Here is a 14,292-nt window from a genome sequence, read left to right as displayed (position 1 = left end):
CAGGTGAGGGAGGCACGTGGAAAAGGCTTTGTGGCATCCCTGATGTGAGGGGATTCTCAGCACAGACCTGAAGATCTGCACGTAGGACAGCACAATGAAAACAAAACACCCAAAGCCCACAAAGACAGTAACCACAATAAGCCCAAGTTCCTTGAGGTAGGAGTGTGAGCAGGAGAGCTTGAGGATGTGGGGGATTTCACAAAAGAAGTGATCTACAGCATTGCCTCTGCAGAGGGGTAGTGAAAATGTATTCACAGTGTGAAGGAGAGAATAGAAGAATCCACTGCCCCAGGCAGCTGCTGCCATGTGGACACAAGCTCTGCTGCCCAGGAGGGTCCCGTAGTGCAGGGGTTTGCAGATGGCAACGTAGTGGTCGTAGGACATGACAGTGAGAAGATACAACTCAGCTGCAATAAAAAAGAGAAAACGAAAGACTTGTGCAGTGCAACCATAGTACGGAATGGCCCTGGTGTTCCAGAGCGAATTGGCCATGGCTTTGGGGACAGTGGTGGAGATGGAGCCCAGGTTGAGGAGGGAGAGGCTGAGGAGGAAGAAGTACATTGGGGTGTGGAGGCGGTGTTCACAGGCTATGGCAGTGATGATGAGGCTGTTGCCCAGGAGGGCAGCCAGGTAGATGCCCAGGAAGAGCCAGAAGTGCACGAGCTGCAGCTCCCGTGTGTCTGTGAATGCCAGGAGGAGGAACTGGGTGATGGAGCTGCCATTGGACATCTGCTGCCTCGGGGCATGGGGCACTGCCAAGGAGGAAAGGACAGCAACAAGTTAGGGGAGACTTCTCTGAGGATAATCAAAGCCAGTTCTCATGGAAACCCCTCTGCCACTGTCTCACTCCATTCAGGAAGACCTTTGGCAGCTCCCTGTCACAAGCTCTGGTTGGTGCTGGCTGAGGGTGCCCCAGGGAGCAGGAGGCTCTGCTGGGGGCTCTGCAGGACTCAGTCCTGCCCTACGGCAATAGGTAAATAGGAACATGGGGTGATGTCAGATTAAATCCAGTCGTGATGTCAAAGAGCTTTTCAGCATTGTCACTCCCAATTCACCTGACTGCAGAGCAGAGCTGTGGGGAGTTTGGGTTGTGCCTTCTGTTCTAGTTGCCCCAGCAGAGCTGAGGAGTGGTTTGAATGCAGCAATGCCTGGCATTTCTGCTGCACTGCAAGGGAAACCTTGTGGGTGCTGAGACTGGGCACAGGGACTGTCCCTTAGTGCAGAGTGAGGACAGCCGCTCTGTCCATCAGCCCTGCTCTCAGCTGCCCTGTGCTGGCAGCTCTTCCACCTGGAGGACTATCGCACTCGGGTGTTCTCCCCCAAAAGAAAGAGGCCAGTGCTGGGAGCAGAGGAATCCAGTTTCCAAGTGCAGATCTCCAAACCCTCACCCCATCTCATGGTACCTGAGGAGGATCTCAGCTCTGCCCTCCCAACCAGGGACACAGAGGGCTCATGACAGCTGCCTGTATGCAGTCACCCAGCAGCGTTTCAACAGCTTTAGCACTGAAGTGTCTTCTCCATGGGGCTCCTGCATAACATAGAGATGCCCTGGGAGAGCTGTGCCCTACGGGAGGGCAGCCTGCAGCTCAGCAGGACCTCCTAAGGACAGAGTCAACTGTCCTGAATTTGTTATGTCTTGAAGGGAGGGTGAGATCCCTGCCAGCCGCACACACTGCAGTACCCAGAGCCCCACAGGTGAACAGGGTGCGAGCTGGGTGCTTTTCCCCCATGGCCATATGTGCATGACAGTACACGCAGTGTTGGTGTCTGAGATGCACTTGAATCCTCACCTCCCACACCTGTCTCCCTTCCTGCCCATGTCTCTGCTGCCTGGAGCTCTTCTTGGCCACAAACTGTTTCTCTGTCCCCACGTCTGCTCCCTCTCCATGCTCACAGAGCCCATCCCACCTGCTGTGTGCTCAGCTCTGCCCTGCAGGCACCTCCTGGCAGCAGGGCACTGCCCAGGGGCATCTCTGTGTGTGCAGGGGCGAAGGAGCAGCTCAGAAAATTCCTAGTGAGAACTGGGGTCTCATTGCCTTCTCCAGAGCAGAGAAATAAATGCCCATCTCCCGCTGCCCACCCAGCCAACCAAGAGGAGAAAACGCAAAACACAGACTCCTTCCCTTTCAGGCAATCCCCTACCTTGACATCCATCGTAAAATGTCCCTCTGCAAATGTCCTCTGGGTGATGTAGAAGTCTGAGCAGCCCTGACCCACACAGCAGCTTCTCAACAGCAGAAGGACCCTGCCTTGCTGGGGATCACTCTTTCCACCCACAGCTTTTCCCTGCAGAACCATGGGGAGCTCCGTGGTCTGGCTGAATGCTGACTCTGGCAGGCAGCAGAGTTTCTGCCCCAGGACACAGTGCCCTGCTGTGCAGGGACCCTTCTCTGAAGGACAGCCCTGGGCACCCCTGAATGCACACCCAGCATCACATCCCTGCAGCCGAGAGAAGGCACCCTTCATGTCCTGTCCTCTGAGAGTGTGGCAGGGTATCCCTCTTTTGGAGCATGTTCCTGAGAGCCATCCTGCCAATTGCTGTCTGCAGCACGATGTGCCATGTCTAGGAGACACTTCTAAGACAGTCATGTGCATTTCCCTACTGCCAGACACTGTGTTAAGGGCTGTGAAGACTTCTCCTTCAGTGAGCTCTCAGCATCCTCCCACCTCATGCAGCCTGTAACATCCCTCTTACTTCTCTGATATCCCCTCAGTGCCTGTAGGCAGTGCCCTCAGCCCTGCTGCGCTTTGCAGAGGAGCTGCTCCTGGGCAGAGCTGTCTCTCTGCAGTGCTGCCCACTTGCCATGAGCTGCCTCCATCCCAGGAGCCCAGCCCAGCTCAGCAGCAGAGGCCCAGCCCAAGGCACCACTTTCTCTGCCCCTCTGGGCTCCCTCCAGGTGTCCCTGGGGCTCCAGGGGAACCTGCTCTGAAACAGCCTGAAGGCATCACTCATGTTGCCTCCCTCAGCTGGGGAGGGATGCTTACTTCCATCAGAGTCACTTTCAGCAGTGTCATTCCTCCTATCAGGAAAAGACTTGGCATGAACATCCCCTTCTTTCTGTCCCATCATTAGACAGGGCACCCAAGAAGGTGACGAGGAAAGATCTAACTTCTTCAAGATGGGGACTTATCCTCAGTTCAATGAAATAGGCATTTCATGCTGGGTCTTTAGACCTGGGGCTAGAAAGACATGCAGCTCTCTTTTGCCCATGCCATCTCTCCGCTCTGAGCAAAGCCTTTGCACACACGGGGTCTTGGACACTTGGTACCAGGATTCCTTACAGCAAGTCAGAGCTTGCCTGGTTGCACAGCTGCAGTGCTTCAGCCCAAATGTGCAGCAGTGCCCTCAGCCAGGGGCACAGGCAGGAGGAGCTGGAGCTGTTCCTGAGCAGACAGAGCTGTGACATGGGGGCAGAGCTCAGGACAGCTGCTCTTCAAGGACAGCATCCTCCAAGCACAGCAAGGGTCCAGATCAAAACTCAGTCTAAACTTGAAAGGCAATTGAAGGGCAGCATAAGGAGTGTTTACTGCTTCAGGAACAGTTAAATGAAAAACAAAGATCCTGTGTGGCCACTGCTGAATTTAGTAAGAGCAAGTGTAGATAGATGTGAGATTCTGTGTGTCCTCTTTGCCTCAGTCTTCCCCAGCAAGGTCTCCCAGGCCTCTGTGGCTCAGGGCAGGACTCTGGAAGAGAGTAACCAGCAGCGGATGGGGATCAAGTCAGGAATGACAAGCAAACTCCATCCTTCCCAGTGTATGGGACAGGAGGGGCAGCATCGCAGGGAGCTGAGCGAGCAGGACAATGGCACAGCCAGGCCACTCTCCATCATCTTTCAAAGGTCATGGAATCTGTGGGAACGCCCTGACAATGGGGAAAATGCAAACGTTGCAGGCACCTTTCAAAATGCCCAAAGGGTGCGCAGAGGAGCAAAAGGCTGTGTTGCAGATAGTGTTCACTTGGATCCCATTTCTGGGTGTCTGAAAGAGAAGGGGACTGGATTTACCCAGGGGAGCTTGTCTCTCACCATCCACTTTGCTTTCCCTGCTGAAAGGACAGGACTGCTGGACCCAGGGAGAGCAGTGGTTGTCTTTTGACCTGGAAGTCAGTGAAGTTTTCAACATTACCTCTCCACAATATTCTCATGCCCAAATTAGGATATTCTGGTCTGCCTGGCTGGATAAGTAGATGCATAAATAACCAGATGGATGGTCAGGCTCAGAGGGATGTGGTCAATGTGTGGTACTCTGCCTGGAGTCATCTAGCTAGTAGGGTCCTGCAGGGGTCTGTCCTGCCACCTGCCCTGTTTAACGGGCTTTTAATGAACCGGAGGTGATGAGAGGGTGTATTTTAATAACATTTGTAGAAGACACCACACTGAGGAGAGCAGACACTGCACTGGAGGGCAGGGTGACCATCACAAAGGACAAAGACAAGCTGGAGTAATGGGCCAATAGGAACCTCAAGATAGCCAATAAGTTGTGCCCTTGAGGTCGACTATGCCCATGCAGTGGCACGGACCAGGGACTGCCCAGGTGGCAGCAGCTCTGTGGAAAGGCTTTGTTGGTCCTTGGGTTCCATTAGGCAAAAGAGGAGCAATCAGGAAAGAAGGCCAACAGCATCCTGGGCTGTAGGAGCCAGAGCACAGCCAGTCTGCTGAGCACTTTTCACACCATAGCTAGAATATACTCCTATTTCCATCCCACAATTCCAGAGAGACCTGGGCAAACTGGAGCCAGGTCAGTGGAGGGCCACCAAGGTCAGTGGGGTGGGAGAACTTGTACTGTGAGAAGAGGCTTAGAGAGCTGGGCTTGTTCAGACAGGAGTAGAGAGAATCTTGTGGGAAACATGTAGCAGCATCGCACAATTCCCAGGAAGATGGAGTCAGGCTCATGTCCATGACACAAGGACAAGAGGCAATGGGCTGAAAGAAGAGAGGGTCAGGCTAGATAGAGGGAGAAACTTTCCCAGCATAAGGATAGTCAAGTGGTAGAAGCTGTTTCCCAGGGAGCGTGCACTGGCTCTGTCCTGGAATGGGATCAAGATGTGTTTGGATAAAGGCCTGAGTACTCTGTCTGACCCTGCTTTGAGCAGGAGGTTGGTCCAGACACCTCCCGAGGTCCCTTCCAGCCTGAATGATGCTGTCCTTCCTTCCCCTTCATGTTTTCCAATTCGGGAGAGCTCTCAGGTTCTCCCTGACCCCAGAAGTCATTCACATCAGGTTCAGGGCTGCTTCACAGGTGTCCCCAAACAGCCCTCACCACATCCTTTGTTTCCCCTCTCCTTTGCCCAAAGCCAGCTTCTTCTCTTTTACTCTCCTTATACCCTCCAAAAATAACAGCCTACTGTGTTAATCCTTTCAGATTCAGTTGCTCAAGAAATGACGGCATCCACGTACAGAATTTACAAATAAGCCAGGCATTGAAGCCATCATTGCGGAAAAAGAGAAGAGACATTTGACCAGCTCCCTGAATCCAGGAATCGGTATGCGATGCCTCCTGAGAGTCCCGGGAACACCTGAACTTTAAGTGTAGAGAAGTGTACGTCTTTTTGCTTTTGCTACCCATCCCTGCAACTCTCAAGCCTATGGGAGCTTTCACTTATATACAAGGGTAAAGGCTTCTAAATAGCAAATCTGTGAAGCCAGATGGTTTTTGTGAACTCACATGCATTGGGACATCTCCAGAAAACCACAGCTTTGTCATTCAAGAAACAAAATCCGCCACCAACCTGCCTCCTGCCCCTGCCACAGCCCCCACTCAAGTCCAGAGAATCAGCTATCAGGGAAGCCGTCCGAACTCCATACATTACCCCCAGAGCATGAGGTGTCTTTCAGCCATACCCAATATTTCTTTTGGCTCTTTCCAGCAAGATCTTCATTCAGAACTTTGGCTTTCCTCACTGCTCTCCAATACTGTTTAATTTTCTTCATTGACAGCACCATCCATCCATCCAGATGACTCATTAGGTGGTCTTACTCATCCTGTGTCATGTGTCATGTGGATCTATGACATCCATAGCAGCATGTAGGTGCCTCAGTCCCCTTATGATAATTTGAGGATTTGCACTGCTTGGTTAATAATCTTCATGAATAAAATTCACCTCTTCTCCACACATGTCTGTAGGACAGCTGTTTATGTTGGATGATGCTTTTCTAGACTCTCTATTCCTTAAAAAGAGAGGCACATGGTATCTGAACACTTTCAAAAATTCGTGCTTGGTAGCAACATTAACCTGAACTAAACCTTTGATAGTAGGACAAAATTCAGCTGTGTGTGCAGACTGCAAAAGCAGTGAGGAACCCTCTCCTTTCTTCCTTTCTCCCCATCACTTGCTCAGGTCTTGGGAGGAGAAGAAATGAATAAAGGTGACATTCCTGGCTGCCAGTGATTGAATTCTCCTCCCATGAGTGCCTGATGTTGAGACCGTCAGCTTCCACTGAATCTCTTCTCTTTGGGAACACTGCAAGGCAGTGGCTCCGATGTCATGGTATGTGTGCAGATGCCCGACACTCCGACAAGATAACAACGTGAGCAATTGCAGGACACTACAGGTAATGTAAGGGGTGACCTGTTTCATGGATTTGCTGCCCAAGGTAGAAAGTACCTCAGCAACCATCTCAGAAACACCACAGGAGGATGTAAAAGAAGACAAGCATGGTCAATGTGAAAAGGATTAACAAGTGTGGTGGGTTGACCTCAGCCAGTAACTAATCAGCCACCCAGTCACTTGCTCACTCCCCCAAGAGCAGGCTGGGGAAGAGAATTGGAAAGGTAAAAGTGAGAAAAGCTCATGGGCTGGAATTAAGAAAGTTTCATAAGTGAAGCAAAGCTGCCTTCACAAGCAAAGCAAAAAAGGAATTCATGCCATTGGTAGGAAAATGTTCAGCCATTTCCAGGAAACCTTCCAGGCCTTCATCACATCTAACAGTGACTTGGGAAGACAAATGTCATAGCCACAAATGTCCCCTTTTTCTGCTCCTTTCCTTGGGCTTTTATTGCTGAGCATGATACCCTATGACATGGAATATCCCTTTGGTCATTTGAGGTCAGCTGTCCTGGCTGCGTCCCCTCACAACTTCTTGCCCAGCCCACTTATTGGAAGGGAAGCATGAGAAACAGCATGAAAAGGCCTTCCTGTTGTTTAAGCACTGTTCAGCAATAGCTAAATGAGTTTTGGTCACAAATCCGAAACATGGAACCCTATGGGCTGCTATGAAGACAATGAACTCCACCCCAGCCAGCCAGGGCAGGCTGGCCTTTTTGGAAGGTGTGAGAATGAGAACAGTGAAGAATTTGAGAGGGGGGAAAAGGGAAGCAGTAACTTAAAGATGAGGCCAGGGATGGCATTGGGACTGCTTGGGGTGCCTGTGCTGCTGCCTTGTACCTGATGTGAACTATTTCCACAGTCAGAGGGAACCTGAGGGCTTTCCCTCATGTTGAAGACGTGAAGGGTGAGGAATAAGAGTGTCATTCAGGCTGGAAGGGACCTTGCTAGATATCTGTAGAAAACGTCCTCCTCAACACAGGGTCACACTAAGTTGCTCGTGGTTTTATCCATGAGAAACTTCCAGGGATGGAGGCAGCGCACACGCTCTGGGAAACGGCTTCCCATGTCTGACTGTCCTCATGTTGCAAAAGTTTCTCCCTATATTGAGCCTGACCCTCTCGTGTTTCAGCTCATTGCCTCCTGTGCTCCTGCCTTGCACCACAGTGTCTTCTTGGGAACCTCACCGTAGGCAATGCAAGTCTCTTCCACCCTCCCCACAAAGCCATCCATTCTCCAGGGTGAACAAGCCCAGCTCCCTCAGACTCTCCTAACAGGACCAGTGCTACCAACCTTGACCATCTCTGTGGCCCTCCACTGAAATTTGCAGATCCTCCAGCTTGCCAATGTCTCTCTGGCATTGCGGGCAACCAAAACCAGAGCAAGTATTCTGGATGTGGTGTCACAGGTACTGAGCAGAGGGAGAGAATCACTTGTCCTGGCTGTGGTCCTGCTCACACAGCCCAGGCTGTTGTTGGCCGTCTTTGGTGATGGCTCATCTTTTGCCTAATGGAACCCAAAGACCAGCAGACCCTTTCCTGTGGAGCTGCTACCCGCGTAGCCAGTCCCTGTCCTATGCCATTTCAGGGCCTACATCCACTTCAGGAGCAGGACTTTGGTGGAATCTTTACTGGATATCATGAGTATCCTATTGGCCCATCCCCCTAGACTGTCTGTGTCCTTTGGGATGGCAGCCCTGCCCTCCAGCCCTGCCCTGCTCTCCTCACTGGGATATCTTTTACAAATGTTATGAAAAAGTACTCTCTCCTATCCTCCAGGTCACTCAAAAGATGTGAAACAGGGCAGGTTGCAAGCTAGACCCCTGCAGGACCCTACTAGCTAGATGCTTCCAGGCAGACAACCACGCATGTACCACACTCCTCCAGGCCCAACTACTCTCCAGCTGTTTTTTTACAAAACTACTTATCTACCCATGCAGCCCATACTGTCCTAACTTGGACACAAGGAATTTCTGGAGGGATGATGCTGAAAGCCTTGATGACTTCCAGGTAAAAGAGCATCTCTGCTCTCCCTGCATCCAGCAATCCTGTCCTTTCATAACAGAAATCAAAGAGGATGGTGAGAGACAAGCTCCCCTGGGTAAACCCAGTCCCCTTCTCTTTCAGACACCGAGAAATGGGATTCGAGTGGACACGCACTGGGGCAGAGCCTTTCATTCCCTTGCTCATCATTTGGGCATTCTGGAAAGGTGTATGCATTGTAGAGGTGCTGCCCATCATCAGGGAGTCCCCAGAGTGTCTGTGACCTATCAAAGCTGCTGGAGAGTGGCCTTGCTGTGCCATTGGCCTGCTCACTCAGCTGCCTGCGATGCTGCCCCTCCTGTCCCATAGACTGGTAAAAGATTGATTGTTCAAGGGACCCCTGACTTTGTCCCCATCCACTGCTGCCTGGTCTCCTCCAGAGTTCTACCTCAAGGCACAAAGGCCTGGAAGAACTTGCTGGTGAAGTCTGAGGCAAAGAGGACACAGAGATTCTCACATCTATCTACACCTGCTCTTCCTAAATTCAGCAGTGGCCACACAGGACCTTTGTTTTCCCTTTAACTGTTCCTGAAGCAGTAAACACTCCTTATGCTGCCCTTCAACTGCTTTCAAGTTCAGACTGAGTTTCGATCTGGACCCTTGCTGAGCTTGGAGGATGCTGTCCTTGAAGACCAGCTGTCCTGAGCTCTGCCACCATGCTTTGGCAGTTTATTCCATCAGTATCACAGCTCTGTCTCTGACATTAATGGCTCCCACTCACCCTGTCTGTGCCCCTGGCTGACGGCACTGACACACATTTGCAATGAAGCAACACAGCTGTGGAACCAGGCCAGCTCATATTTGCCATAAGAAACCCTGGTACCAAGTGTCCAAGACCCCGTGTGTGCAAAAGCAGAGATATGGCATGGGCAAAAGAGAGCTGCATGTCTTTCTAGCCCCAGGTCTAAGGACCCAGGATGAAATGCCTAAATTCACTCAACAGAACACATCCTCCCAGCTTGCAGAAGTTAGATCCTTCCCTGTCACCTTCCTGGGTGTCCTGTCTAAGGATGGGACAAAAAAAGTAATTCTCATGCCCAACTATTTTTCTAATAGGAGTAATGGCACTGCAGGGGAGAAGTTGAGGGAGGCAACATGAGTGATGCCTTCAGGTTGTTTCAGAGCAGGTTCCCCTGGAGCCCCAGGGACACCTGGAGGGAGCCCAGAGGGGCAGAGAAAGTGGTGCCTTGGGCTGGGCCTCTGCTGCTGAGCTGGGCTGGGCTCCTGGGATGGAGGCAGCTCATGGCAAGTGGGCAGCGCTGCAGAGAGACAGCTCTGCCCAGGAGCAGCTCCTCTGCAAAGGGCAGCAGGGCTGAGGGCACTGCCTGCGGGCAGCGAGGGGAGAGGAGTGAGGCAGAGAGAGGTTAAAGGCAATCAGGAGTGGGAGGATGCTGAGAGCTCACTGCATGGGAAAGATTTTCACAGCCCTCTACATGGTAAGTCTCTGGGTGCAGGACAATGTAGCTGGTGTTCCTGGAGGGATATGCAAAAGCTGGTACATCCCACAGCACATAGGATCTTTCGGGAGGATTCTCACAGTTTCTCTAAGGTAGAGGAGGGGGATGGGCTACAGACCAGGGCTTCCCTGCTGCACCATCAGGACAGGGCAGAATGGCTGCCACCTTCTGGGTACGACTCGGGGGTTTTGAAGATAGTTGTGAAGCCGCAGGTGCCCAGGGCTGTCCTTCCGAGCAGTGGGGAGAATCTGTGGGTGGAAGCAGTGACCCTTGGCAGGGCAGGCTCGTTCTGCTGTCCAAAGGGTGCAGCATGGTTCAGGGCTGCTCAAACTTCTACATCACCTGGAGGACATTTGCAGAGGGTCATTCTAAAGAGGGATGTCAAGGTAGGGGATTGCCTGAAAGGGAAGAAATCTCTGCTTTGAGTTTTCACCTCTTGGTTGACAGGGTGGGCAGTGGGAGATGGGAATTTATTTCTCTGCCCTGGAGTAGGCAATGAGACCCCAGTTCTCGCTAGGACTTGTCTGAGCTGCTCCTTCGCCCCTGCACACACAGTGATGGCCCTGGGCAGTGCCCTGCTGCCAGGAGGTGCTTGCAGGGCAGAGCTGAGCACACAACAGGAGGGATGGGGTCTGAAAGCATGAAAAGGGAGGAGATATGGGGACAGAGAAACAGTTTGTGGCCAAGAAGAACTCCAGGCAGCAGAGCCATGGGCAGGAAGGAAGAGAGACCTGCTGCCAGAAATGCTGTGGGAGAAGGGATTCAGGGATCTCCCTGCCATCCCCTGCAGTGCCGATGCTTTCCCAGGAGCAACCCCCTGGTCTCCTCACTCACACAGCAGAGCCTCTGCCCTTAATGGCATGGAGACTTGGCCATGGGTTGCCTTCCCATCAGACTTACCACCAAGGAGGAGAAAAACTCAAGGGTCTGACTGTGTCTCCCTCTCCTGCCTCCCCTGGCAGGGCTCCTTTGGCATGTTCTCCTCTTCTCCCTGACGCCCTTCTTCTTACTGGTACACTCACTGCTGTGGGGGGGGTGAGGATTCACGTGCAGCTCAGACACCAACGCTGCGTGTGCTGTCATGCACATATGGCCATGGGGGAAAAGCACCCAGCTCGCACCCTGTTCACCTGTGGGGCTCTGGGTACTGCAGTGGGTGCGGCTGGCAGGGATCTCACCCTCCCTTCAGGACATAACAAATTCAGGACAGTTGACTCTGTCCTTGGGAGGTCCTGCTGAGCTGCAGGCTGCCCTCCCGTAGGGCACAGCTCTCCCAGGGCATCTCTATGTTATGCAGGAGCCCCATGGAGAAGACACTTCAGTGCTAAAGCTGTTGAAACGCTGCTGGGTGACTGCATACAGGCAGCTGTCATGACTCCTCTGTGCGCCTGGTTGGGAGGGCAGAGCTGAGATCCTCCTCAGGTACCATGAGATGGGGTGAGGGGGTTGGAGATCTGCACTTGGAAACTGGATTCCTCTGCTCCCTGCACTGGCCTCTTGCTTTTGGGGGGAACACCCGAGTGCGATAGTCCTCCCGGTGGAAGAGCTGCCAGCACAGGGCAGCTGAGAGCAGGGCTGATGGACAGAGCGGCTGTCCTCACTCTGCACTAAGGGACAGTCCCTGTGCCCAGTCTCAGGACCCACAAGGTTTCCCTTGCAGTGCAGCAGAAATGCCAGGCATTGCTGCATTCAAACCACTCCTCAGCTCTGCTGGGGCAACTAGAACAGAAGGCACAACCCAAACTCCCCACAGCTCTGCTCTGCACTCAGGTGAATTGGGAGCCACAATGCTGAAAACCTCTTTGATATCACGAGTGGATTTCTTCTGAGATCACATCGAGTTCCTATTTACCAACCGGTGTAGGGCAGGACTGAGTCCTGCAGAGCCCCCAGCAGAGCCTCCTGCTCCCTGGGGCACCCTCAGCCAGCACCAACCAGAGCTCACCAAAGCTCTTCCTGAAAAGTAAAAGGCGGGTTGGGGGGGTTCTGTAACAAAGTGAACAGATTTTCCTGAAAGCAGTCAGCCCTAACTTCTCCCTTCCTTTACCTCCTTTAACAGATCCCCATGCGCAGAGGGACACAATGTCCAACGGCAGCTCCATCACCCAGTTCCTCCTCCTGGCATTCACAGACACACGGGAGCTGCAGCTCTTGCACTTCTGGCTCTTCCTGGGCATCTACCTGGCTGCCCTCCTGGGCAACGGCCTCATCATCACCGCCGTAGCCTGTGATCACCGCCTTCACACTCCCATGTACTTCTTCCTACTTAATCTCTCCATCCTTGACCTGGGCTGCATCTCCACCACTCTCCCCAAATCCATGGCCAATTCCCTCTGGGACACCAGGGAAATCTCCTACACGGGATGTGCTGCCCAGCTCTTTCTTTTTGTCTTTTTGATGTCAGCAGAATTGTATCTTCTCACTGTCATGGCCTACGACCGCTACATTGCCATCTGCAAACCCCTGCACTACGGGACCCTGCTGGGCAGCAGAGCTTGTGTCCACATGGCAGCAGCTGCCTGGGGCAATGGGTTTCTCTGTGCTCTCCTTCACACTGCCAATACGTTTTCACTACCCCTCTGCCAAGGCAATGTTGTGGACCAGTTCTTCTGTGAAATCCCCCACATCCTCAAGCTCTCCTGCTCACACTCCTACCTCAGGGAAGAGGGGCTTCTTGTGGTTAGTGTCTTTGTTCACTTTCTGTGTTTTGTTTTCATTGTGCTGTCCTATGTGCAGATCTTCAGGGCTGTGCTGAGGATCCCCTCTGAGCAGGGACGCCACAAAGCCTTTTCCACGTGCATCCCTCACCTGGCCGTGGTCTCCCTCTTTCTCAGCAGTGCGGTGTTTGCCCACCTGAAGCCCCCCTCCATCTCCTCCCCATCCCTGGATCTGGTGGTGGCAGTGCTGTACTCGGTGGTGCCTCCAGGAATGAACCCCCTCATCTACAGCATGAGGAACAAGGAAATCAAGGATGCCTTGTGGAAAATGATCCAATGGGTGCTGTTTCACTGAGAACAACCCACCTCCCCTCCTTTGCATGTTTCCCACAGTTTGACTTAGGGCACGAGTCTGCTTTTTTCTCTCATGATAATTCTACTTAGAGATAATTCACTGCGTTTATACTCTTCTGTGGAGGTTTGATCCTGTTGTGTCTGACCCTTGCACAACACTGTCAAATGTGGCCTATCAGATTTCAGCTCTTCTATTAAAGGTGATCTCCTGGGTGCAGTGCCTGAAGGCTGGGCTCTTCTTCCAAAGTTCCTTCCAAGAAAATGTCCAAGGAATTGGTCTTTTGAAGTTTCTGTTCTCCTTTTGTTCTCAGTGGTTTTGGGGTTAAGCGTATGGTAACCTTGGGTTCCACTGGACCAAGTGTTTTGGTTTTAAAGGCTCTCTTCTTGGAGTGGCAGTGGAGATGGTCCATCACCTCCCCATTCTTTCACCAGGTTGCTTCTTGTATGACAGGAATGATGGCATATATCACAGTCTCTAGAAAATACTTCGGAGAAGTCAGGAGAGGAGAGGATGGGGACTCCCTACGTGCCCTGGGGGGTGGAATGAATGCAGGCTCAGAAGGTGAAACACCCTCAAAGATTAAGTCCCCCAGAAATAAAGCGCTAAATTGTGGTACCTATGAAAAAGGACTCTGCAGTGCCATGGGAGTCAATGGGGACTCGGCAGGCACAGGGAAGGGAGAGTGGAGAGCTGCAGGAGCTGCCTGAGAACCCCCAGGGCCAGGACTCTGGTGCTGTCCTGGGGACTGGGACTGGTGGCAGGAGAGGAGGGGACAAATTCAGCTGGGGCTTGGGAATCAGCTACAAGATGAATTCAGGAGAGCCAGAGAGTGCCTAGCCTCTGTTTCCTCATGCCCTTGTGGCCAGCACCAGCCATGGGGCTGATGGGGAGCCTGAACCCCGCTGTCTGCCCCCCAGCAGCTGCTGTGGCCTTCAGAGGGGCTGGGGCTGTGGGGTGAGTGCCCAGAGCTCTGCAGCAGCCTGCGCTGGGCAGTGCCATGGAGCCAGCCCAGGCTGGGCTGCTCTGCTGGGCTGGGCTGGCCTGGGAAGAGGGCAGGGGAGGGGGGGAGAGGTGGGGAGGGTCTGGGCTGGGCTGGAAAGAGCCCGGGAGAGAAAAACACCAGCGCAGAGCTAAGGTGTGTGAGTGTGCGGGGTAGGGGCAGCCAGCACTCCCAGTGCACAGCCAGGTGTCATGGTGAAGGAAGCAAGGCATCCAAGGTGCAGAAGAGAGGGGCCTG

The 14,292-nt window shown here is 52.8% G+C and overlaps 1 protein-coding gene across 1 annotated transcript; it reads left to right on the top strand.

Moving 5' to 3' along the window:
* Positions 1-12,125: 12,125 nt before the first annotated feature.
* LOC309604059 (olfactory receptor 14A16-like) lies at positions 12,126-13,055 on the top strand (the record flags this gene model as incomplete). Its single annotated transcript, XM_082338982.1, has 1 exon — positions 12,126-13,055. One exon carries the CDS (start codon positions 12,126-12,128, stop codon positions 13,053-13,055), a length of 930 nt encoding a protein of 309 aa, XP_082195108.1.
* Positions 13,056-14,292: the final 1,237 nt, after the last annotated feature.

Source organism: Platalea leucorodia (genome assembly GCF_965183815.1).
Source record: "Platalea leucorodia genome assembly, contig: HAP1_HAP1_SCAFFOLD_326, whole genome shotgun sequence".
NCBI classification, from domain to species: Eukaryota; Metazoa; Chordata; class Aves; order Pelecaniformes; family Threskiornithidae; genus Platalea; species Platalea leucorodia.
Note: the sequence above shows the minus strand (reverse complement) of the source record. Positions and strands in the feature narration are given on the sequence as shown.